Raw genomic sequence first — 27,722 nt, 5'->3', positions numbered from 1 at the left:
ATGTAAACGATCCAATTGATGCTCTATTTTTCATTATGAAGACCCATCAGGGCCTTTAATATTTTTCCCGTAGTTTGACTCATTCCGTAAAAAAATAGATACCACATTTCAGCTTCCTTTCGTTCAGCAAGATTGAGGATCGACCTTTAATATTTTTCCCGTAGTTTGACTCATTCCGTAAAAAAATAGATACCACATTTCAGCTTCCTTTCGTTCAGCAAGATTGAGGATCGATTGTCCATATTCCTTTTAAATTTTTATTTTTTCAGTGTCTGTTAAGGTTTTCCTCGACCCATTTAAATTTTTTTTTATTAAAATAACATAATTTGCATTAAAACTATTATTTTTTCTATTGCACTTGTTGACTTGCTTAAGAAATCTGAAGTTAATGCGTCCTAATAAAGTGACGCAAAAAATATAGATAATTTTGGTCTCAAAACAAAAAATAAAAAAAAAATTATAACTGGACTTTTCCAGAACACAAATATCGGAAAGAATTGCAGTTGCATAAACTACAAAGGGGGCGGGTCCTATTCATGTGGCAGGGAGTGTATTTTGGTGCGTCTCAACCGCGAACAGGAGAGGGCGAAGTAGGGTATCCAATGTGAACTGCGTTTTACTGTTCTATCGGTACTACAATGGAATGCGTTCTGATGAAATTAGGGAACTTGTTCCTGATACCCGCAAATTTTTACGTAGTACACGTTTTTCATCAAGGACACATCCCTTTTTTTGGTCGATTGGCCAGTGGACCGCATAACAGACTACAGGGAAAATTCGTTCTTTAAACAAATATAAAATCACATGCAAGAGATTTTTAGATATTTCTTTCAGATCAAGACCAGGTATTAGTTTAAGAGTATTAGAGTCATCCTATGGTAATCAGATATCTTATAAAATCATCATTGGTATCTCAGATACTAGGTAGTATAAAATTGTAAATTTTACACTTTAAGAGACTATGAAAGAGTGTCTTATCTTTCCTAAAGTCCTGGCAACTGCAATAGTAGTCATTGAAAAGAAGTCCTACTACACTCGTATTTTACCAAATGTATGTTTAAAATCCGGTTGACTAATTGATAAAAACCGGTTAAACGAAAATTAGACGCTTTACAAAAATCCGATATTGCGTAGAAACCCCGTTTTTCCGATTAATCGGTGTATAAAAACTATTTGAATTCCATACAAATTCATGGAAAAAATAAAGTAATTTTGGAAGACAATTTTTAGTTTTTAATTATTGAACCCAAATGATTGGTAGTAACCCTCGTATCTAACTGAAATGTAATACTATTGTATTATGTTGAGTCTTTGAAAAAACATTAACATCATTCAACCTTATTATTAAAACACTCCAACCGTTTGATTATTTAATGGAACCATCATTAGTTAATGATTTCTCACTCAGTCACTCTTACTTTTGCATAAATTTGAAATCATAAGCAAACAGACAAAAGAAAGAAAAAAATATAGAAAACTGTATAAATTAACTCACCGTTTAAAAGCCTTTTCCAAAATTTGTTTCTCACTGGCGGAACTTGCAACCAAAATAACAGTTTCCGGTGATGATACAGAGTTTTTCTTTTGTTGCTTGCCAACATTGCCGCCACCAACAACCTTTAGTGATTTTGATGGTGCCGCCAAAGCACCAGCACCTGCAGCTGCTGCTGTTAATGATAACGATGATGACAATGATGATGAGGAGTGAGAGGTGGAAGAGGACGAGGAGGATAAAGTCTTTTTTGTGTCTATATCTGATGCTGGCACAATTTTATTTCCTGTTGCATGCTGTGCTCGCCATTTCTCACTCCATTCGAGGGAATAATGTTGCATGAAATTCTGTTGCTGCTGCTGTTGTGCATTTGGGGGATTTTTAAGTGAATGTTGCAATTTATATGTGGTCGAATGCAGTATCAGACCAATGAAAAACATATAAAACACAATGGCAAACACGGTAGACCACCGTAGCCAACGTAATTTCTTACTCAATTTATTTAACAATGACATGTTGCTGTTTTGCCTTTTAATGCTCCGCTTATACTTTACAGTTGTTGCAATTGTTGTAGCTGCTGCGTAAATAGGTGTTAATCAGGAGTATGAAGTACATAAATATTCGAAATTATTGCTTTTATTGTCTGTGTCTTGTTGGGCACAATTGCTGCCGTTACGCTTGTTGATTTATATTCCTGACAATATTTTTCGTTAAACACCTGTTCGTAGTACGTTTTATCGTCATGCAACTGTTCACCTTTTAACAGTTATTTCTTAGAGATGCTGTTGGTTGTGTTGCTGCTAGTATTGTTTGTAATTATTCGAATCTGGAAAATAAAGAAAGTTTTTGTTTTTTAGTTTTTCTCTAATTATTTGAGTATATTGTAATTTTTACAAACATTTAACTAGTAAGTAGGTAAAAATAAAAAAAATTCGTATGAAATTTGTATTTTTTTAATATTTTATTATTGGGTGTATGACATAAAAATGCGGAATTTTCAATAGATGGCGTATCTTTTGAACGCGGTTTTTGTTTTTAATTTGAAGGGTACATATTTGTCATTTATTCTCACTTAGTTATTGAACATTTACTTTGAATTATGTAACAATGAATCGTTATATGCGGGCAGTTTTGCTTGACTTAATTAATTTGAAAAAAGTGCCGATTTTGACATGGAAGACAAAAAAGTTTGAAGACCAAGAAGTGAAGGCATTACTTCATGACGATTTTTGTAAAACTCAACAAGAGTTTCCAAAATCATTGGGATCTACTCAAGCATCAATTTCAAAATGTTTGCGAGCAGCAAGATTCATCTAAAAGCAGGGAAATTGGATACCATACATTTTGAAGCCGAGAGACCTTGAAAGACGATGTTGCATCTCCGAAATGATGTTTGAACGCTATAAAAAAATAATTTTTGCACCGAATAATTACTTGTGATCAAAAATAGATCCATATGTGAAGCCCTGCCAACCATCGGAATCGACACCAAAGCCAGATATCCATGGCGCTAAGGCAATTCTCTGTATTAGGTGGTAGTAAAAGCTTGCTATCTATTATGAGCTGCTGAAATATGACCAGATCGAAAATGATTCGTTTGATGCGACCATTGGCCGAAAAACATCCAGATTATGCGGCAGATATGAACCCGTAATATTTCATCATGGCATCGCTCGGCCACATGTTGCAATAGCTGTTAAAAAATATTTAGAATGAAGTGGTTAGGAAGTTTTACATCACCCGCTGTATAATCAGGAGCGTGCCCCGCCCGACTACTATTTGTTTCGATCACAGCATAACGCTCTCTCTGGGATACGCTTCACTTCAGAACAGAGCATCCGATATTGGCTTAATTCGTTCTTGGTCTCAAAAGATGAACAGTTTGTTTGTCTCGGAATCCATATGTTTCCAGAAAGATGGGAATAGGCTAATAATGGCCAATACTTTATATTGTACAAATGTTTCAAAATAAAAGTCAAAAATTTGAAAAATCCCGCATTTTTAAGTCTTCGGAAAAAGGAGTAAGCTTTTTTGAGATATCCATTATTCAAGGAGGATTTTCTATGCTAAATAAATACAGAAACGGATTTCTAGGAAAAAAAATTTAAATCTACAATTCATTAGCTTTAATGTGATATCATAAATGGTAAAATCTAACTTATTTTGGCCAGGAAAAACATATACATATACCAAAAATTATCGAATTCAGGAGAGTAAAGGTTCAAAAATAATTTCGTATACATCTGGAGAAGGCAAACTATTCGTAATTGATTATTGGGAATAAGAAAATTTTAAATTAAAATATTATGCGCTAATATGCAGTGGCAATTATATAAGCTTTAAATTCATAGTCGGCTAGGTTAAGAACTTAGTTCCATCAATAAAATTTCTTAGTAATATCCAATCAGAATTCCTAATATATTCCAGGTTTGGCATGTTGTCCATAAAAAAGTTATCGTCTCTAATTAGACTAAATGCAGAATATTAACAGAGGAAAATTTTTAAATATTGTTCTTGTATTAAAAATGCGTTTAAAAAACATATCTAATGATATATGATGTCCAGATTACCGAAAAATCCGGATTAACGACGTCCGGATTATCAAGGTTTTACTGTACTTGGATACACCTTTTATTTGCAAATGTAGGAGGAAACAAATATAGAGTAAGTTCGGGTAATTCGATTGGAACAGTTCTCAGCTGGTGTTCTACTACAAGAAAAAACCCATAAACAAGCCATTGAAAAAATTGGTGGGTAATGTGTAGTGTTTATAAAAAACCGACTTTTTAAAAAACCGGTTTGTCGGTTAACCGAAAATTGGGCTTTTTTAGAAAACCGGTTTTTCGGTTAACCGACATCGAAAAAACCGGTTAAACCGGTTAACCGTCATATATATGTAGAAAACATAAAATGTCCAATAAAGTATATACAGCTTTAAAATTTGTAGTTTTTAGTAGTCAGGAATGGTTAATATTAAATACCTATGAATATACAAAAGTGCTAAGTCCATTTTATTTTGTAAAAATTTCAAAATTATTATCTCAGTCAAATGGAATTGAGTATAAATATGTTACTAAATATATAATATACTTGTTTTAATTATTTGTTTATTCATTAAATTTTTCTTATATGGAACAGAAAATGTAGCAAGTCCCAAAAAAGGACCTATAAGATGCAAACGCACTTCTTCTTAGCTGTGATTATTTGTCATTATTAATCATACCAAATAATTAATAAAACTCCATTATCAGATTTCAAAATATTTCAAATTATGGATTTTGGAACGTTGTTATTTCTGAAAAGGACTTTGTACACTAAGCTAACGAAATGAATAATAAAATAAAATTTTAAGAACAAAACACACTAATGAAGTCAAATTGATTGAAAGAAGGTATGCACATCAAATTCAACTTGACGTTTGGTAAAATCATCAAATCAGACCAATAATGTTTGTACAATGAATATAAAAAATGCACAAAACCATGAGATTTCTTAATTTTAAACCTATATTTTAAAAACCGGTTAACCGAGTGATAAAAACCGGATAAACCGGTTAACCGAAAATCAACATTTTAAATTAACCGGTTCGCAAAAAACCGAGATTTCGAAGAAAAACCGGTTTTTCGGTTAACCGGTTAACCGGTTTATAAACACTAGTAATGTGGTATACACTGTTGCCAGATTTGCCGATTTATCGGCATTTTGGCGATTTTTGATTTTAAAATTGGCAAAGTGCGACTTGCCGATTTTAGTCCTCAAAATGACGATTTTATGAAAAGGCAATGTTTACATCAACGCCAATGCTGAACGAATATTTAGCCAAGATAATATTAAAAAAAAATAAATCGTTTATATATAGTTACATACTTGAAAATTAATAAAGCCTGATAATTGATTTTCCCAAAGTTGACACATTGTTAGTCTGAATTTCGTATACGTCATTGGAAATGTCTTTGAAATTCCTTTCATATGATATCTGAATTGTTTATGTACTTGACTTAGTATCCGAGATAAAGTTGAGTCGTGGCTTTTTGCTTATATTTCAGTCTTTTGTAGACCGATATTCCAGATTTTCTATAGCAACCGAACCAGAACCATAATAGACAGACAAACATTTATATATCGACTCCGCTATTTATAAGGTTATAGAATGAAAAGTGTGGATCGCAAATTAAAAATACAAACGGAATTATAAACTAATATATAACCTTGCTACTCTTGGTGAATAGTATACAAATATTTAATTTTTGAATACACATATTAAATAATTCTTATTATATAACACCTACTTTACAACATGTGAATTCCTTATTGTTTTCTAAAAAACTGACAAATTTCACAAAAAACTGTGTGTTTTTATTTTTTCCGATTTTTTGACGATTTCAAATATGTTTTGCCGATTTTGACAATTTCGACGATTTTATACCAAAATAATCTGGCAACAGTGGTGGTATACCATGTTCTGTTAATATTGTATACTAAACCACATAACCGATGCATAGTATTTATACCCTACACCACCATAGTGGGGAGGATATTATGCGTTTGTGCAGATGTTTGTAACGCCCAAAAATATTAGTCTAATACCCACCTTAAAGCATACCGATCGACTTAGAATCACTTTCTGAGTCGATTAAACGATGTCCGTCCGTCTGGCTGTCCATGTAAACCTTGTGGGCAGAGTACAGGTCGAAATTTTGAAGATATTTCGATAAAATTTTGTAAATATTATTTTTTCGGCCCAAGGACTAACCCTATTGAAACTGGCTGAAATCGGTCCATTATTTCACCTAGCCCCATACAAATGTCCTTCCGAATTTGGACTTAATCTGTCATAAATGTTTAATTTATATATGTATCTTCACAAATTCCGCTCCAAATAAGTTTTATATATACAAAATACATGTCACCAAATTTTGTTACGATCGGTCCATAATTAGTCATAGCTCCCATATAGACCCGCTTCCGAAAACGTGCATAAATCGCTTAAAAATGTTGGTATACACACAAAATTCAACATAGTTAACTTTCATATTGACATAAATCATGGTGATTGGACCATAATTGGTCATAGCTCCCATATAAGTCCCACTTCCGAAAATCACTCAAAAATATAAATTATTTAAATTTTTAAAGAAAAATGGTTTTACTCTTTTACTTAGTGTAGGGTATTATATGGTCGGGCTTGACCGACTGACTAAGCTTACCAGAAGCTCCTCCATTCATTCTTCGCTTCGAAGGAGACATTGAATGATGTGAAACTAATTTCCATTTCGTTGTTTCTAATAGCTCAGATTGTTTTCATCAAATCTTCCGCTGCCCATTTTCTTACTTCGCCTATCTTTGGCATATTATTTGTTTGAAATTCTTTAGCTATACCACATACAGTAAAATAGTATTTAAAACTATTGCTATTTTAAAATCCTAGCTTTGGGATTTATTAAAATCTTTGATTTTAAACAAACCACATATTCGCAAGCTTTTACAAATTTTGTATTTGTGAGAAGATCTACTTTGAAACCTCACAGCCCCGCTTCTTAGGAGTCTTTGGGTTCCTTCGTAACTAGAATTCTCCTCTGCTACGCCTTTGTTAAAATTCATGTCAATCAGATCAGCCAGCTAGAAATGACAGAAATGTTTAGAAAATATTTTGATTTAATCCCACTGTACTTTGTTAAGCGTTTAGAAATTTAACATTATAGTTTCTTAGGACTGCTTCACTATCCGTTAAAATACGAATTGTTGTCAATCTTCTAGAACCATTTGGGCTCGCCATAATAGTCATGTTCACAGTCTAAAAAAATACATATACTTCGGATTAGTTCGTAGTTTTTAACGTATGATCAGCAACTTTTGAACCATCTGTGTATTTATCGGTTCTTAACTATTCCTTACGCATATTATTTTGACACCTTTCAGTAGTACTGTCTAGTTGAATAGTCATTTATCTGACTCTCTTCCATTATAATCAATCTAATAACTGTAGGAGCAGCATCATATTTCTCATGTATGTGTCATGGGTTGGACTATTATATCAAGCTTCACAACAATCCATACTCCTCGAAATTCGCCTCAACCCAGGAGGTCATAGTTCCTCAGTATCGCAAAAATTTCAACTGTGATATCTAGTAAATTGGTTGTTAATTCGAATAACCGATTGCACTAATTTGCTGCTAATTGGCTTTTCACTGTTTTTATTTTTCTTTATTCGCAGTAAACAAAACTTTTTCGTTGATTCTTTTTCTTTTCGTTTCTCCGTTTTACTTTGTGTGTTTGTATTAAAATGTTGTCTTCTGTTGTTCTTCCTGACAACGATAATGAATGCTACTGTTCACTGTTGTTGTATTTTTTGCCACTGTAGTGTTGCCATTTTTGTATATTTTTGGTAAGTTTTACCAAAATCGTGATCACTATTAACCAATTAGTCGAGCTAATCTTTATTATTCAATTCCTCTTTACTTTGATTTGAAATTAAACTAATTTTCGGATTCATAAAACTTACGGAGCCGTAAAATTGTGGCAACTCTAGACGTACCTAGTCTTGGTTGTCGTTGTTGTTGTTGTTAATTGTTGACGTACTTCACTTTCATGCATTTATGCACACATTGTTCGTTGTCGTTGTTTCTGTCGTCATTTGTACTGGGTTCTGTTGTTGTGTTGTGACGTTTGTAGACTCATTTTCTTACTCTTTCCGTTTCCGTTGCAGCTATTTTGTTGTTTATTTTGTTTCTATATCCTATTCTTAGGACTGTAAGAAGACTAACTTTTACACTGACTTACTACAATATAGTAAGTACTATAGTGTATTACATATATACATATATATGTATAATGTAGTATAAATAGTTTTCTACAAGTATTTTAGTTGTTTTATGCCTGTGTATGTCAGTATGTCCCTCATTCATCTTTGAACAAAATTTAACAGTTACAGGAGCAAAAGAAAATGAACACATACAGAAAAAAAGGACAAGATGCAACGAAGTAAAACGAATATTTTAAAAACTTTTGTTTCAAAGTGGCAAAACAATGCATTTGAAGTTTATCTTTGCAATCTTTTGCACAGTGATTGAATAATGAAAACTGAATGTTGTCATTTGATAAACATAAAAAATCATTTGAGCATCTAATTGAGTCTATGATCACTTAAATATCTATCTTTACTTTTTTCATTATTTAAACAAATCGTTAAAGTTGACTAATAAACAGTGTTGCCCTTTCAGTTAAGAGCAGGGAAATTTAAAAAGTCACGGAATTATTGATCCGCCCTCGAATTATGAGCACTATAAAAATACATAAGGGATTTCCTGTTTGTCGTATCTAAAGATATATATCCTGAGAATACTTGATATGATAGATTAATATTGCTCATACGCAGACATGGTTTATGTGGAAAAAAACAACTGCAACTGATTTTTGTTTTAGTTTAATGAGTAGATATTAAAAATGTATTTAATAGAAACCAAAAATATACAATTATTCTTATATTTTTTCATTTAGAACTAAATTTAGCAGAAAAAAAATCAATTTACAACTCGTTACCTTAAAATACGGATGTCGTCGTATGTAGCAAAAGTTAACTTTTCAACACACGGTTTTGAATGTTTAACATTAAATTTCTTCAAAATAGCCCTATGGATTCTCTCCGTTTAACCTGTTTCGGTTTTTGATTCTTAATGCTCTATATTTATGCAATTATTTTATATCTTTTACGAAATATTATCAAATGCTACAATTATCTATAAAATAAAACAATATTTTTAAAAATGGTAACAAAGTTATTCAAAAATATATTTACATGAGCTTTAGAAAATATATTTCATTAAAACCGTCTTACAAAAACCGGTTTCTCAAAAAATGAGAAAAGTTTAAGAAAACCGAAACCGGTCGAGTTTACAAAGATGAAAAAAACCGGTTGACCGGTTTTCTGTTTCGGTTTTGGATACTCTAATGATACTACTCTGTATACTATGTTTATTGTGTTATCGTAACCAACCAGCAGAGACCTGCGCCGAACGCCTAGAGGAGGTTAAGCCGAGCCGCCGAGTCTTGAAATATTAGGACATCATAAGAATATGACATGATAGGAGACCTTGTGAATTGAATAATTCTTCAAAAAATTCCGATCATTCTCGGCGGAAAAATAGCACATCATGCTTTTTAAATCATTTAATTTGTTGACATCAAGTTATTTGGGTTTTAATATTGCTAATTTTATTTGAAAGAAGTTATTATTTTTTTTAACAGTTTTATAAATCAAATCACCCTTACAAACATCAGTCTATAGCCGACTTGATAAATGGTTGTATTATTATATTCAATTGGGGTATTCAAACGGTCTGTTATTAAGTCGTATTGTCATAATGTCGTAAAATATTTTTTTAGTTTAAACAAATTTTTGTTGGGTTTCAAACAAAAAAAGTTATAAACTAATAAGAATTTTTGAACTATGTTTATTGGTTTGTCATAAAATAACACTGTTTTTGTTTGCAGCACAACAAAAATTTGTTTAAACTAAAAAAATATTTTACGACATTATGACAATACGACTTAATAGCAGACCATTTGAATACCCCAATTGAATATAATAATACTACCATTTATCAAGTCGGATATAGACTGATGTTTGTAAGGGTGATTTGATTTATTTGATAATAGCAGGCCGTTTGAATCCCCCAAACATATGTATTTTATTTTACTGAAAGGAATGCATTTAAAATTCGTAAATGTCGTATGTCTATTTTTGGTGCACATACGACAAAATATGTACATGCTCAGGACGATAAAATTTTGTGACTTACGAATATCTCGGTAGATATACAATTTTGAATAAAAGTGATGATAGGATTAAAAAGAGATTGCGAAGTGTATTATAAATATGTAATAATCTCAAAATCGAAGAATTTCACATACAACATTCGTATTTTGAGGTAACGAACTGAAAAACAAGCTTTTTATATGTGTGCGTGAGATATGATCGAAATTTTCTATTCGTTTGAAATTCCTATCGATGCCATTGTGTGGCACGTAGCGTCGACCACATATCATCAGCGTCCATATCATCCAAGGCTAAACGAAGTTGGTAATCATCGACCTATAGCACCCGCCGTTGGCGGTGATGACCTGGCCAACGTCTTTCTCAAAGAAATATGTACCGATGTCTACGCTATATCAAAATCTATACCAAACATTGAATCTCATATGGCTTGATATCGTCTCTACAAATGACAGCCAATTCGACATTTGTTGGTGTTTCTCATACAAAATTTCAAAAGTAATTTTATGTCTGCACTTTTGATTCAGGGGGTAAACATATACAGCCTAACTACAAAAGCCTTAAAGTCGATTTTAAGTCCATAAAGTTGACTATTATTTTTTTGGACCGATCACCCTGAAATTAGGGCGGGTGATTTATGTATTTTTTTAAAGTTATTTATGTTGAATTTTGTGTGTATACCAAAATTTTTAAGAGATTTATGCACGTTAAAGTTATTTTCGGAAGCGGGTCTATATGGGAGCTATGACTAATTATGGACCGATCGTAACAAAATTTTGTGACATGAATTTTGTATATATAAAACTTATTTGGAGCGAAATTTGTGTAGATACCTATATAAATTAATCATTTATGACCGATAAAGTCCAATTTCGGGAGGACATTTGTATGGAGGCTAGGTGAAATAGTAGACCGATTTCAGCCGCTTTAGGCTTGGTCCTTGTTCCGAAAGAATTATATGTACCAAATTTGATCGAAATATCTTCAAAATTGCGAGCTGTACTTTGCGCACAATATTTACATGGACAGCCAGCCAGGCGGACGGACATCGTTTAATCGACTCCGAAAATGATTCTAAGTCGATCGATATATTTTAAGGTGGGTTTTTTGGGCGTTACAAACATCTGCACACACGCATTATACCCTCCCCACTAGGGGAGTGTAAGGTATAAAAAGTATTTAAAGTAATTATCAATAAAAATTCGATCAACTCGATCCAATAAAACAGAATTGTTATAGACCCCTGCATATTTTTGGATGAGCAACAATGACGTAAATAGACGTTTAAAACCAAATGATAAAAATTGTAGCAAATCAAGTTATGGCTAAAGTAGCAATGTTTCCGATTAAAAATACACCCTAACTGTGAAAGAAATGTTAAAGTTAATTTTTGTTAAGTCGACTTTATTTTAAAACAGAACTTTTGTTTTTATTTGAAAAAAGCTTCAAAACATTTTTTAATATTTACATTCAAATAATTGAAATTATTTTTTAAAGAATGTATGTATGTAAATAAAAAATTTAAATTTCAAAAATTTAAAAAAAACAATATGTACGTAAATGTTCAAAACAGAACGATTTTGTTTTGAAATAATAAAACAACATTTTGAATTATACATTTGAAATTAGTTTTGTTTGCTTTATGTACTTAAAATCGAATTTAAGGCTTTTGTAGTTAGGCTGATAGCTTTTAAATGCATGTTTAAATATTGTTACGAAATTGTACTTGAATTCAAATATAACGATTTTAATGGCTGATTTAAAAGTAGCATAATGCTTTCAAATAACAGTGTAGTAATAGCAAACTGTAACATACCTGTGGGCATTATTAAATAAAAGCTTTCAGTTGACCATTGATCGTAAGTTGGCAACGCTGTTTGAATTCGAATATTCAGTTAAGGAACATTGTAGAAAGTACACCACAGATGGCGTATGATCTAGAATATTCGAAGTTTGACAGTTAAAGAGCAATCTAGAGTGCAGATGGCAGTGTTATAAATAGTGGCAGAGGTTGCAGTCGTTAGTGAGTTTATCAGAGACGCTTTTCGAATAAACATCAACTGAGTGCAAACATGTATAAAAACATTTAGTGGCTACTTAATTCTGTGGTTGTTGTACATTTTGAATAAATAAAGAGTTGTTACAATTTTTTTAAACTACTAAACGGCTTCATGTGCAATCAAAAGTATCCGGTTTATTTAAAGGAAATAAACTAACGTTTTGAAAAGGTTAAAACGTAACAATATACATATGTAAATGGCCGTATTCATAAACAATTTTTAAATTTAAACAACATTTTAAAATCAAATTTTGTATGGAAATTTTGCTTTAAAATTTTGCCATTGAAAAAAGAAAACTAAAAACAAATTTTGAAATTTGTAGTCAAGAATCCCGCAATTCCCAAAAAGTGTTGAAAAATCCCAAAAATGTTTTTTTTTTTTTAATTTTTTGGCTATAATATCCATACCAAGAGCGGGGTTATCGGAACCCTTAACAAAACAATTAAAAACATATATGGCCATCATTTGAGAATTTTTTAATTTTAGATAAAAAATAGGCGTTTTTTTGGATGGACCTGGTCTCCTCGGTATCAACAATTTACAAATTTGTTTTCATTTAAAATATTTAATGTAAAGTTAGATTTTCAAAAAGTATACATTCCTAATACACCTTTTTAGAAATTTTTTAGATAACTTAAAAAGAAAAAAAGTACATTTGTTGTTAGTCAAAAAACTGGAGGAGGGTGGGTAAAAATTTTGAAAATTTAATTTTCATATGTAAATATCTCCTAAGTTATAAGAGATAATTGATAGCTATAATTATAGTGCTCGACGGGGAGATTCTGCAATGTAATGGTTTTGAAATCGGAACCCAGCCGAAGAAAAAGGATCGTTTTAAAAATTGAACATACCCGAGGTGTCCTATTTTGGGGAACCCTGGCCGCACCCCTGGTGGGTCCATACTGTCAAAATACAAAACTTAAACTCGACAACACTTCTTCTTTGTGCATGTCAAATTTCATTCAAATTGGACTAAGGGTTAAGAAGTCACTGATTTATTTCCCTTTTTCCTCATACCACTGTGCCCTGTTGGGATCAAATTATATAAAGTATTTTTAATATAGTTTATCCTGTGATATTTTAAAGTCCATTTAAATTGATATCTGATCAAGAAAAACTGTGTACGCAGTGTTACTATTTAGGGTCTTTACATTCAGGTATGTGTCGAGTTTTCCATGTGTATAAATTAATGTTGTACAGTGTTACCAAATAGTATAACAAGTGACAAATCAAGTACATACAAACAGTTTGAAACATTATTTTTCGATTATTGCGGTAACAGTATTTTAACTGGAATTATGACCTGTTTTCTTGAAAAAACTGAAAAAGGGTCAGCCATCCTCCATGTAAACGCATATCGAAAATTGAAAGCGTTACAGCACAGTGTTTTTACAACTCAAAGAATCATTGCCAAATTCTTGTTTGGTGCACTCAGGGAAAAACTGCAACTTAAAAATAAGAACGTGTCATATAAATTCAATAATGTTCATTATAATAGATTATAATGGAAAAATTGTATTGAAGTACGTTAAATTAATAATCTTCAAATTGAAATTAAGATTTTTTCCATATTGAAATAAAAATTTTCAACATTGCTAGACTTTTGTTAATGTTTCTTATTGAATCAATATGGTTTTTATTGATTATAATTTGTTTTTTCTCTGAGTGTATTTTTTGATAAGTATAGGGTGCCAAAAAGGTATCAAAATACAGTTTTTCCCCTAAAAGGATCGAATGTATTAGTTTGTAAGATATAAGGTTAACGAATTTACCCGTTTTTATCCTTTTTACACCCTAAATATTAGAATTCCCAAAAATCCCTTCTTAGTGGATCTATTTGAAGAAGGAGGAACCTACAGATTAAATTGCATGCTATTAGCTTCTGTCATTTGAGCTTTGCGATGATGTATCCCAGTGGGAAAAAATTATAGGACTTCAGTATGTAGGCCTTCCAAAAGGCATACTTAAACATTCTAAAAGATCCGATACTCATTTCACACTGCCTGCTCTTAGAAGGTGTTCAAGAAGGCCTATAATCCCCTTCTAATAACAAGTGGTTGAATAAAAATAGTCTACAAAAAAAAAAATACTCTGCATCTCTTTGATTGACTCTCTTTACAAAATTTACAACAATAAATTGCTTGATGTGGCTTCTTATTTATTTTTGTTGTTTTTTAAGTATGTAATCAGAAATTATCATGTTTCAAAAAATTAAACAAACAACTTCATTTTAATTCTTATTTTTATTTTATATCTTCTAATAAGACTTTAAATAGGTCTTCCATGGTAGACGTTCTATAAAACTTAAAAATGCACGACTTTTCATAGGTCGTCCTTTAATGCCTTATTCTAATGCTTTTTTTCTCTTTTAGGCACTTTATTAGCCCTTCCATAAGACTTTGCAGGCTTTGCAGTAGTCCTACCTTTCTAGGCATTCCATATGACAGTCCTCTACAGGTCTTTCATTAGATCAGTAATAACAGGTTTTTGTACAGGCATAAGACCATATAGTAGCCCTTCGAATAGCCCTTCCAAAGTAGACCTTCTAATAGCTCTTCCCAATTAGGAATTCTAGAAGCCCTTCTAGTAGCTCTTCCTAAGTAGGCCTTCTCTCAGCCCTCTAACAGCAGCGAGTGTGCAAGGCCTTGGCTCGCAATAACACGCCGTGTAAAATTTAAATGATTTTGCAATGCGGCTAGAAGTCCTTGTTTCTGCAAAAGAAACTGCATCTTTTTCCCGCTGGGATCAGTCAGTAACGTTACTCTTTTATATATGTATATAGATTTGTCTTGTTTCACCGATAAGTTTTGTCTAACATTTTGTTTATATAATTTTAACTTGAAAATAAATTTACTTGACTATTCGATTAATCGACAATTATTGATCGAATAATTTTTGATTATAAATCATTCGAATAAAAAATATATTTTTTCCTCCATTATTCATTACCAGTAAGTAGTGTGACTTCAGATTATGACTTCAAAACTTTTCAAATAAAGTTACAACCACATCACTGTGCAATATTTCATATACACTGTAAAAGTTTAGCTGTATGTATTCTTGAATTAGTACTGGATAATGATGATGTTTCTTCTACCTTAGTGTGGCGTTCTTGTTGTTGTTATTTTTGTGTTGCTGTTGTGTTACTGTGCACGTTTAACCCAGTTGTTGAACAAGTTAAAATACTTGTTTTTTGTTAGTTTTTCTTCTTCTTCTTCTTCGTCTTTTGTTATTGTGACTTTTTATTTAAACCAGTCCAGCATAAATTTATTTTTAACATCAAACAACTTTTGCCATTTGGCTTAAACTACAAAATTCACAAAGAGCAAAACAAATACAAATATGTCTTCGATTACGTTCGACTCTCCTACTCTGTCAGATGTTGTTGTTGTTGTTATTATTGTTCGATTGACTGACTGTTTTGTTGACTTGTTGTGCCTGTCGTCTGACTGGTTTGAAACATTAAATAGCAAATGTTGTTGACATTACTCTGTGTGATTGCATCAATTTATTTGATTATCTTGTCTCTAGTTTTTGCTGTTTTCTTCTATTTTTACAGTTTTAGCTTTTTAAGCCTGTCCATCAACTCGTTCTAAAGTCATTCACACTCTTTTTTAGTTGTTGTTATTTTTTCTTTCGTTTTTTAACTTTTACTTTTTAAATTCAAAATGTTTGTAATTGTTACATTAAGTACAATGACTCACTCACTAATTTACAATTATACTTACACAGTTGGCTGAGTTTTCGTTTTTTTCTCTTGTTTCTCTTGTGTGTTTCTCTTTTGACTTTGGTTAAATATTGTTGTTGTAATCATATGCTAATGATAATTAAGTTTTGTTTCATGCTTTTGTTGGCATGTGTTGAATTAATGGGTGTGTGTATGTTTTTAATTTAATTGTTGTTCAATCGCCAGTATTGTTGGTTCAGTTATGTTGTTGTATTAAAGTTGAACTTTATGTTGTTGTTAAATGCCAGAATATCACAGTGATTTTGTTTAAACTGAAATTGAAAAAAATGGAATTTAAATATTTAAAGAAATTAAATTAATTATACAAGTTTACAAAAAAATCAAAATTTTTTTTATTTATTGAATGAAACAGATGGCATATCTTTTGAACGCGGTTTTTGTCTTTAATAACTTAAATGTCATTTTGAAAGGCACATAAGTATCTGTCATTTATTTTCACTTAGTTATTGAACATTATATTGTAAATAACAAAGTTATTTTTTGCTTCGAAAGTGTCGAAGTTTGTGCTGAAAAATTCATTTAAAAATTTTAATTTTATACAAAGATATGACCAAGCCAGAATTAAAATATTTTGAAAATAAGGCAATATTGAATTTACACTCAAAACACTACGAATTGTAAAATCCAAGCATAAAAACAATTTTCTTATCATGAACATCATGTCTAAAGTGTCAAAATTTTAATTTTTTTTTTCTAATATTCTAGTGTCCGTGACCGTACTAATTAAGTCGCTAAAAATTGAAATAAGTGTCAAAATAAAGTGGCGTTAACTATATGAAAACACCGCTGCTGTATCCATATAAATTTGTTAGACTGCTGACCTTTTTTACCTTTGTTTGATAACACTATACAACTAATCAAATTTTTTTCAAAAATTACAAGGTCTGACCAATAAATTTTGATAGAGGAGACAGAAAAAAAACACATGTGTATCGACGTTTTGAAAGTTTACATCTGAATTTCATTTGAAAAGTTTCCATTTACTAAAAGTCCCTGAATACACAAAAAAATTCAACTAGAAAGTCAGAAATAAGACACAACAAAAGAGAGCTTAGGGTTAGTTTCGCATTTACTAAGAATTTTATTTCAAAGTACCCCAAAAATTTAGCATGAAAAAAATAGTAATTTAACTAAAATTTTTTTTTCGATGGAATCTACTTTAAAATAAAGTTCTTAATAAATGCGAAATTAACCCTAAGCTCTCTTTTGTTGTGTCTTATTTCTGACTTTCTGGTTGAATTTTCCGTTTTGGTTTATTCTGGTACTTATAGTAAAATTTAACTGGTAATATTTTTGCGGAACATTTGAACCCCTTAGATCCCTGTTTTAATGGTGGTTTTTGCACTTTTTAAAAGAAGGGCAAAAAAGCCCATGACTTGAGGATTTAGAGGGTTAACATATTCTACAAAAATGTTATCCGTAACATTTTACATAAGTTTGCTGAACACTTTTTATACCTAAAATGTAAGGATCACATGGTTTCTTATGCTGATTAACAATAAGAATGTACAAGAGTTGGGAAACTTTAGCCCCATCCTAAAATTAAATTCAGATGTAAACTTTCAAAATGTCTCCTCTATCAAAATGTATTGGTCGGACCTTGTAATTATTTTTGTGTTGTACAGTGTAATCAGTATCTTATATATTTATTTTATATTTATTCTTCAGAATTGTGTATCCTTTGAAATTTTAAAGTCCATTCAAAAGGATATGTCGCACACATATTTCAAAAGTGACACAACTCAAAATTTAAATTTTTCTGAAATATAATAAAAATATATATACCAATTGAAACATAACACAGAGGAACAAAATTGACATTTTGGTTTGGTGCCGCGGAAAATGTTTTTGATAAAACATGTATGGGACATTACATAGTCAAAACTATATTTAGTTTTTTTTGAGGAGTTCTTGTTTTTAAGATATCGCGGTTTTAATTTTTTTGGTTATTCTGTATTTTTTTCTCTTTTTGTTGGGTTTTTTCATAAATAGAGACTAAAATTAAAAGCGCATCTTTGTACTGGTATTCTACACAAAATTATCTTTTCTTTGACATCAATTTTGTTTATCAAAGTTTCAGGATATATTGGTGATATCGCAAGGATGTTGAAAATTAACTTTTTTCAGTTTCATCCTTATAAGTTTGACCTATGGTAAAAGGGTTCAAAATTTTTTCACTATATACAATAAAAACTTATCAGTAAACTAATTTATATAAAAATATTGAAAATTCGCTGAAAATATACTAAACTATTTGGCAAATAACTCAAAGTTTTACAGTATTTTTCATATGTATTTCATATTAAAAAAACTATATAAATGTTCGTAACTTGAATGTTTTACACCTGTTTTTATTTTATAAATATAATTTCTCTTGTTATATTATTTAATTATGGCTAGTAAGATGAGATGCTGTGTTAAAGATCCTAATATGTTTTGTTACAATTGTGACGAATATATGATAAAAGATCAGCGAAAATCAATTACAACACTGTTCTTCAATTATATTTTGCTTACTTTGGTATTCAAATTCGCAACATAGACAATTCCTGGATATATAATGTAGAAATAAATATATATGTTTGTAAAAATGTATGTATTTCTGTAAAATACTAGTGTTTTTAAAAAAAAATTTAAGATATTTTCACCAAAAACGCTGTAAATCACGTAAATTCAAAATTCGCAATATTTTAAAAACGTCAAATGAAGTATTTACATTCCTGTAGTTAGATTTAAATGTGCATTAAAAAATAAGACTAATGACTGCCTAAAAATTTATTTATAAAAAAAATTGTTTTTTAGGATGTAAAATTTCGGGATATTATCTAAATATTTCATTAAATTTTTAACTAATTTTTCATTTTAATTAAAAACTATATTCGCTATAATGCCTTGAATGTGCAGTGATAAATTTTTATTTAAAATTTTCATAATGGACAATTTTATTAAAGATAAAGCTAAAAAAGTCAAATTTCAACTTTCCTGAAAGATCAGACAAATATGCCAAAATATCCATTAGAATTATTATACTCAAAAGAAGCATATGTTTATGTAGACCAGTCTCATGCTAAAAAAAATCACATTCTTAATTGCATTACCCAAAATTTTGAAGAAAAACACAAAAAATAGGGTATTCAATGAAAATATAAAAACCGCGATATTTCGAAAACGCGAGCTGACTGGAAAAAAACAAGTATAACATAGTAATGAGGGTTCATCAACGTGTACAAAAGGTAGTTCAAATCTCGGGCACCAAAATCTCTGTCCCGCAGTGTAATTAAAGACATAACTTTTTTAGCAATATTTTTTTTATAGATAAACACGAAAAAGTAAGTGAGTTAAGTCACTTTTGAACTGGGTGTGTGATGTAATTCGATCAAGAAAAACTGAGTGTTACTTTCATGTATATATCGATTTGTCTATGTGTACAAATGACTGCTGCACTGTATAATAACAACACTAAATTTTATTTTGATTTTTAGATTGTGTGTATTTTTTTGTAGATGGATAAAACGTATGTCAACAGACGAATATAAAGGATATTGCGAAAAAGTTGCGTGCTAGCAAGAATTATGCTAAAGAAAAGGAGATGTTTGAGTTTCATATCTGCAAGCAAACTATGGGAAAGGCAGTAACGAGGCCAGAAAATGAATTAGCACTGGGCTTAGTTAAAAAGTTAATGTTATTGAAAAGTTGTCGAACAGAGTTGAAATTGTTTGAACTTATTCATATTACATACGTGACGGAAAAGTATGTCGCATTCTAAATCATACTAAAGTTTGTAAAAAAACGACTGCATATATTTTAACACGACAATTATCTAGAGAAATCCATATTATTCTCTGTTAGTTCTATGTTTTGTCGCGTTATTGATCCCATGTTTATAGGTAACATATTTTATTGCTACTTAAATGCTATCGCAAAATGGAAACAAGAAAAAAGTCTCGATTAATGAAAGAAAACGACATCTACTTTCATTGGTCGAGAAAAATATTTTTTTTTTTGCAGAATAAACAAAATTCTTGGGAATGAAAACGTTTTGAAAATTTGTAACCCTACTGGTCATAAATGGCAACTAGATAGGTAACTGTGAGCCAAAAACCTAATTTATGAGAATGTATTGCCATGTATTTTGTTATTGTATAACCTATATGTGTGAAAAGAGAGTAATTTTGTTTGGGGGATATGTTTGGATATGTCATATGCGCATTTCACGGATTAATTAGACAGGATCTTCAGGAAACCTTTTCCCAAAGGTTTGAGATAAACTAATGATATATAGAAGCTTTATTAGTAAAAATTTCAAAGCTTTGACAAAACACTAATCATAAACATTGATTTTATTCTTTCTTACATTTTTCTTATTAAGAGAAAATAAAAGTACCATATTATTATTGAGTATACTTGTTATGATTGATGAATATCACTCATACGCTAACATGGCTCATGCGAAAATTGCAACTGAGAAAACACATTAGGTAAAAGGCATTTATTTTTATTTTTTTTGATATGATTGATATTCATCAAATTTCAGCTATCTCAATATCTGGAAAGGGGAATCGTTTTGTGGGGTCCAGACGAACTAAATTCCGCCATATAGTTGCCCGCTCAAAGTTTTGAGGTGCATTTTCGGGGGGAAAATATGAAATTTTTTCAGTTTTTGTAAAAATTTTGCTACTAAAAAATTACTTTTGCAATTTAATTTAAAAGAATCGAAATGTGTACGTAATTGTCGTTCTAATGAGATATAAAGGACAAAAATTGGTTAAAAAATGTTAAAGTTATTAAAAATTCGCCAGGCCATTAATGTGTCTCAGGCCACTAGAACAAGAAATGTAGGAACAATATTAACATATTTTGAGAAATAACTATTAAAATAAAAAATATTTTTTTCTTAAAATATGTCCATATTTACATGTATATGTGTTTTTGTCCTAGAAGGAAACCGTTAACCTATTCGCAGGTATGACCAAAAAAAAAATAATATTTTTAACTTCAGTTTCAAAACTCCATTTTCAAATTTTTAAAAATTTTGTTAAACTAATTTTAGAATTTTTTGATCATCACATGGGGATTTATTGACAACATAATTTCTATAGTTTTTGCGTACCTGCGATATAAATTTTGCGATTTTCAAGAAAAACTAATTTTTTGGCCATATTTTGGCGAATTTCCATATTTTGTTAATTTGAAGTAAAATCTGTTCAGAATATTATAGTTAAAGATTTTTGAAAATCTCGGGGATCGGGATTTGATAAAGAAGAATAAAGAATAAAGAAAATCCCGAAACCTCGGGAAATCTAAAATCCCGAAAATTATACGAAAGAAACGTACATAATTATGTCTTTACAATTGAAAGTAAATTATTTATTTAGCAATTAATTTTTATTATACACTAAAAAGCATACTATTGCATCTATGGTGTCGTCTGTCATTCTGGAACGAATTTTGTTTCCGACTGCTGCCGAAAAACATCTTTCACATTAAATCTTTGACATTGGCAAACCCGTTTGCAAATACTTATAACAAATCTGCAAGTATTTTCCTCTTGTTTCTTCAGAAATAAAGTGATCTATTTCTTTTGCAAGTTGCAAATCTACATTATAACTTGGTTTCGTTATTGTCATTTGGGTTTTTTACATTTATTAATAATATCTTTTAGCCTTTGAGCAATCGAGATAAAATCAATGTCGTTTGAAGAGGATTTAAATTGAGTTTTGTTAGATAACTTACAAAAAAAGGTGAAGTATTGATTTTGCAGAGCCCCACTCAAGGAAAACCAAAAATACCGCTTTCCTTTATTAACTACTATGTTGTAGCAGGAGTTGAGCTTAACAACTTTTCTGAACATCACTTTGCTATATTCGGACATGTAGAATGTCGAAATGCATGAAAAAGGCACACAAAAATTAAAATTTTCCCTATTTATTGATGAAAAACGGAATTTAAAAAATCCCGAAAATCCCGGGATTTAAAATTGAAAAATCCCGGGCTTCTGGATTTAAGAAATCCCGAAAACCCCGGGATTTTCGGGAACGGGATTCCCCGTTTGGCATCTCTAATTATAGTCCAATTTTAAATACAGTCTGAAAGTTTTACTAAAATGGGAAAACGTTAACCCTTAAATCGTGAAGGTCAAAGGTAGAATTTTTCAATATTTGGAATTTCTAATGGAAATATAGCGAATGTTATATATTTTTAGGCCGATTTTGATGAAACTTAAGAAGAATATAACTTGATGTCTAGTATTCACAATAATTTATAATAACAGCACAAAAATGGAAATTAACCCTTAAAGGCACTTGGGGTTAAAATTACCCAAACTTTTAAAATCATAGTGTAAATAATCCATAATTTACTGAACATTTAAAATTCAAGTTGAATATTTGTTTTTATTTATTTTGGATGCATATTTTATTCATGTGTATATTTTAATTAAAAATTCTTTATCTTTTAATGTGAATATAAATTTATCACATACAATATTTAGTTAAATATTTGCATCTCTTTCGTTCAAAACTTTCTATGTGTGTAGCCATTTTTATTTATATTTATGTCCGCAGGAGATTTCACAACTCAAGGGATTTCTTGACACAGAACATCACTTTTTGTATCTACAAGTACATCAGCAAAGCAACTTGGACACCATTCATGTGAATACACTCGAATGCCAATTAAAAGTTTATCTTGGAAATATAATATATTAAATAAAATAACAAACATTTGTAATTAAAAATTTGCAAAAGTTTAAAGAGAAAATATTTTTAATAATATTTATAACATAGAATTAAAATAGCTGGTAGTAAAATGTATGTGTATCAGGGAAATAAGACATCACAAACAAATTGACCTTGGCTTTTCCGATTTTTATCATATTCGATAAACACATAATCTTTAGGGTCATTTTGACATTTCCATTTTAATTTATTCTAGTTTCGAAAAATTCGGATTTTATTCGCGGTTTTAATTAAAAACAAGTAAGAAAGTATGGTCGGTCAAGCCCGACCATATAATACCCTACACTAAGTAAAAGAGCAAAAACATTTTTCTTTTAAAATTTCAATAATTTATATTTTTGAGTGATTTTCGGAAGTGGGGTTATATGGGGGCTATGACCAATTATGGACCGATCACCATGAAATTAGGTCGTGCGATTTATGTCTATATTAAAGTTAACTATGTTGAATTTTGTGTGTTTACCAACATTTTTAAGCGATTTATGCAATTTAAAGTGATTTTCGGAAGCGGGTCTATATGGGAGCTATGACTAATTATGGACCGATCGTAACAAAATTTGGTGGCATGAATTTTGTGTATATAAAACATATTTGGAGCGGAATTTGTGGAGATACATATATAAATTAAACATTTATGACCGATAAAGTCCAATTTCGGGAGGACATTTGTATGGGGGCTAGGTGAAATAGTGGACCGATTTCAGCCAGTTTCAATAGGCTTGGTCCTTGAGCCGAAAAAGTAATATGTACCAAATTTGATCGAAATATCTTCAAAATTGCAACCTGTACTCTGCGCACAAGGTTTACATGGACAGTCAGCCAGCCAGCCGACCAGACGGACGGACGGACGGACATCGCTTAATCGACTCAGAAAGTGATTCTAAGTCGATCGGTATACTTTAAGGTGGGTGTTAGACTAATATTTTTGGGCGTTACAAACATCTGCACAAACGCATAATACCCTCCCCACTATGGTGGTGTAGGGTATAAAAATTAGCTATTATGTATTTTTATTAGGGTTGTCAATTATTAGAAGTTAATTATACCCTACACCACCATAGTGGGGAGGGTATTATGCGTTTGTGCAGATGTTTGTAACGCCCAAAAATATTAGTCTAACATCCACCTTAAAGTATACCGATCGACTTAGAATCACTTTCTGAGTCGATTAAACGATGTCGGCTGGCTGGCAGGCTGTCCATGTAAACCTTGTACGCGAGTACAGGTCGCAATTTTGAAGATATTTCGATGAAATTTGGTAAATATTATTTTTTCGGCTCAAGGACCAAGCCTATTGAAACTGGCTGAAATCGGTCCATTATTTCACCTAGCCCCCATACAAATGTCCCTCCGAAATTGGACTTTATCGGTCATAAATGTTTAGTTTATATATGTATCTCCACAAATTCCGCTCCAAATAAGTTTTATATACACAAAATTCATGTCACCAAATTTTGTTACGATCGGTCCATAATTAGTCATAGCTACCATATAGACCCGCTTCCGAAAATCATTTTAACGTGCATAAATCGCTTAAAAATGTTGGTATACACACAAAATTCAACATAGTTAACTTTAATATAGACATAAATCACACGACCTAAATTCATGGTGATCGGTCCATAATTGGTCATAGCCCCCATATAAGGCCCACTTCCGAAAATCACTCAAAAATATAAATTATTGAAATTTTAAAAGAAAAATGTTTTTGCTCTTTTACTTAGTGTAGGGTATTATATGGTCGGGCTTGACCGACCATACTTCCTTACTTGTTTTTATTGAATAATTGTTTACCATTTTTATTTTATTATTCGATTCGATTTTTAATATTTGCACGATTATTCGAACGAATAATTTATAAAAATATTAATAATTAATTTATAATAATAAAGTATGGTCGGCATGAAAAATTAGAAAATGAAGCTACGCTGTTAATCTATATCTATATAAATATATAAATGTCTTTGTAAGTTTGTTTGTTGGTTTGGTTATTTGTTTGAGCATCACGCCTAAACGGCTGAACCGATTTTATTGAAATTTGGAACGTAGATAGATCCTTACTGGGAAGCGTCAATAGGCTATATATTTTTTATTTTACTACGACAGGGGTAGCGAAGCGCACCGGGTCAAGCTAGTTGTGAATAAAATTAAAAGTTGTGGAAAGATTTTAATCATTTATGGCTTGTTTTATTTGGAACTTAGTTTTCTTTAAGTGTGAAAAAATTAAGAGCGTATATGTATTTTCCAATTTTTAATTCCGTTTCAAAAACCAAAAATTTCGAAATTTTTCTAAAATATGGTCTGACTACGAAGATTAAAAACGTGTTAAGTCTAGCTTAAAGGTAATTTTATTGCGGAATTTTGTTTTTTTCAGTTTATTCATTAAACTAAACCGTTTTTGAGTTATGCGAATATATGTTGTGCAACCTCCTCCATTTTCGAAATAACGGTATATCTCGAAAATATGAGCTAACCTAAAAAAAACGGCTAGCACCACTGAATTCATCGTACCCGAATTAATTTAACCCACTGGGTGCTCTTCTTGACAGAAAAAAAATGTTTCAATTTCGTGTACAGTGTTATTATAAAACAATTATGAATGTTCCAGTCATTTTCTGTATGGGGACAACTGTTTCTAGGTTTTCGTCATACTTTACTTTTGTGCAAAATTTATAATGTCCAAGAATACACTGATAATACACTTGATGTTAATTCTAACAGCTCCTGTGATACACTGACTGACACCAAATTGCTGTTAATATTTATATATACATTGCCATCTTCTAGAAGTTTCATGAATTATTTAACCGACAAAACTAGAATGTTCTATTTCTAGCGTTTTCAGCAGCCATAATATTAATGTTAGCAGCTTTAACAGTTAATATTGGCAGCACTGTGCTAATAAGTTGAAGTATCCACTTATGACAATGTATAGAAAGGATGGTGGATGTGGAATGTGAATTTGCACCACATGGGCCCACTAGTGGTCCCCAAAGTATGTCAAATTTTTAAAACGATCCTATTTCTTCGTCTGTGTTCCATAGCTACCAATTATCTCTAATAACTTAGGAGATATTCGCATTTTTTTAATAACATCGGGTCCAAATATTTCCCGATTTTCTCCATTTTTCTTTTAGTGGACTAACAACAAATGCATATATATGTCAAACCGAAAAAGAATTGTTTAAAAATAATGACTGACTCCAAAGTTATATGTATTTTTACAAAATGAAAAAAAAAGATATTTTGAAATTTGTAATCAGGAATTCCTAAAAACTGTTGAAAAATCCCAAAAATGGAATTTTTTTAGTTTTGTTGCCTATAATATCCATAACTTTGGAGTCAGTCACGATTTTTAAACAATTCTTCTTTTGTTTGACATATACATTTGTGGTTAGAAAAATGGAGAAAATCTAGAATTATTTCGACCCACTGTTATCAGAAAACTGGAGTAGAGTGGTTAAAAATGTTTAAAATTTTATCTCAAATGCGAATATCTCCTAAATAAGAGATAATTGGTAGGGAGATTCTATATATGCAATTTTGGGGACCCCATGGACCAAATTAAAAATTTAAACTCGACAACACTTCTTCCTTGCGCAAGACAAATTTCATTCAAATCGGACTAAGGGTTTAGAAGTTACAGATTTATTTCCCTCTTTTATTTCTAAACCACTGTGCGATGTTAAAACCGTTAAATTCAAATTGATAGTTCAATTTCGTAATAATATATTTAACAATATAATCGCAAAATATAGACAACAAATGTGATCCAAATTTTATCCTGATTCAGGAGCAGTTCCGATAGGACGTTAATATACGGATCGTCCTTGGACCAAAACAGACATTTCAAAGTTTTCGTGTTTTAGTTATATTTGACCACATAACTGATCATGAGATCTTAATAAATGAAGAAACTAGTTTTTTAATTAAACTTCTTTGTTTAACATTTTATTATTTGAGACTTTTTTTCTTCAATATTTTTTTTTTATATAAAAAATATTTTTTTTAAATTTTAGCATGAAAATCAATTTATTCGAGTATTAGATTATTCGATAATTACTAATCGAATATTGTTTTATTCTAAACTAAAAATTTGTATTCATTTGACTAAAAATCATTATTTTATTTAAAATAATAAAATTAAAATGTTTAAAAGACTTCAAAGGGTAAGATCCAAGGTTAAAAGCTTGTGTATTTTCTTTAACGGAATTCATGCTATTATGGATACTGAGCAACACACTGATATTAAATTTACTGCTTTAACTGAATACAGTCATCATTTGTTAAACCTTAATAGCAAACATTACATTAATTTCACTGAGTTCTATTTTACTTTCTGCTGGCAAACAAAATATGTGGGTTACTTTTGAGATAAAATAAAACTAGTTATTTTCCTTTTTCCCAAAAAAATTCACACATACGTGTGTAATATATACACATGTATTTCATTTCAACAGTTTCCATCAAAACTAAGTAAATTTGATATCCATATGGACAACCAACCAACTCTGTCCATTACAGTGCAACCGTAGAAAAATACTCTTAAGCCACACATGCCCGACATTTAACTAACAGTATTGTTTTTTTTTACACAAAAATGATACTTTTGAAATTCCGATCTTGTTTACAGTTGTAAAACAAAAAATAATAATGTTGCAATTTTTAATATAGTTTTTTTTTTCTTGTTGTTGCTGCTTTTTGTTTTGACACAAAACTGCCTTCCCATACAATTGTATTGTAGTTCATATTGTTATGGTTGTAGTTGTTGTATTTGTACATGTATTTATGGTTTAATAAAAGTTTTGCCACAAAAAACCAACAACAACAACAACAAGTAAGAGTGTTAATTTCGACTATGCCGAATTTTATATACCCACCACCAATATAATACGAACTTTTTGTACAAGAA

General features: G+C 30.7%; 1 protein-coding gene across 1 annotated transcript in view; it reads right to left on the bottom strand.

The window, feature by feature from the left end:
* myd (mayday) overlaps positions 1–27,722 on the bottom strand; it is a 94,566-nt gene that overhangs the window by 31,076 nt on the left and 35,768 nt on the right. The window contains exons 2-3 of the mRNA XM_065498549.1: positions 16,054–16,324; positions 1,496–2,318 (exon numbers count right to left, since the gene is read on the bottom strand). Coding sequence (XP_065354621.1) covers positions 1,496–2,007 — 512 coding nt within the window. The 5' untranslated portion in view covers positions 2,008–2,318; positions 16,054–16,324. The remainder of the gene's footprint in view (positions 1–1,495; positions 2,319–16,053; positions 16,325–27,722) is intronic.

This window comes from Calliphora vicina, chromosome 1 (genome assembly GCF_958450345.1).
Source record: "Calliphora vicina chromosome 1, idCalVici1.1, whole genome shotgun sequence".
In the NCBI taxonomy this organism is placed as follows: Eukaryota; Metazoa; Arthropoda; class Insecta; order Diptera; family Calliphoridae; genus Calliphora; species Calliphora vicina.
Note: the sequence above shows the minus strand (reverse complement) of the source record. Positions and strands in the feature narration are given on the sequence as shown.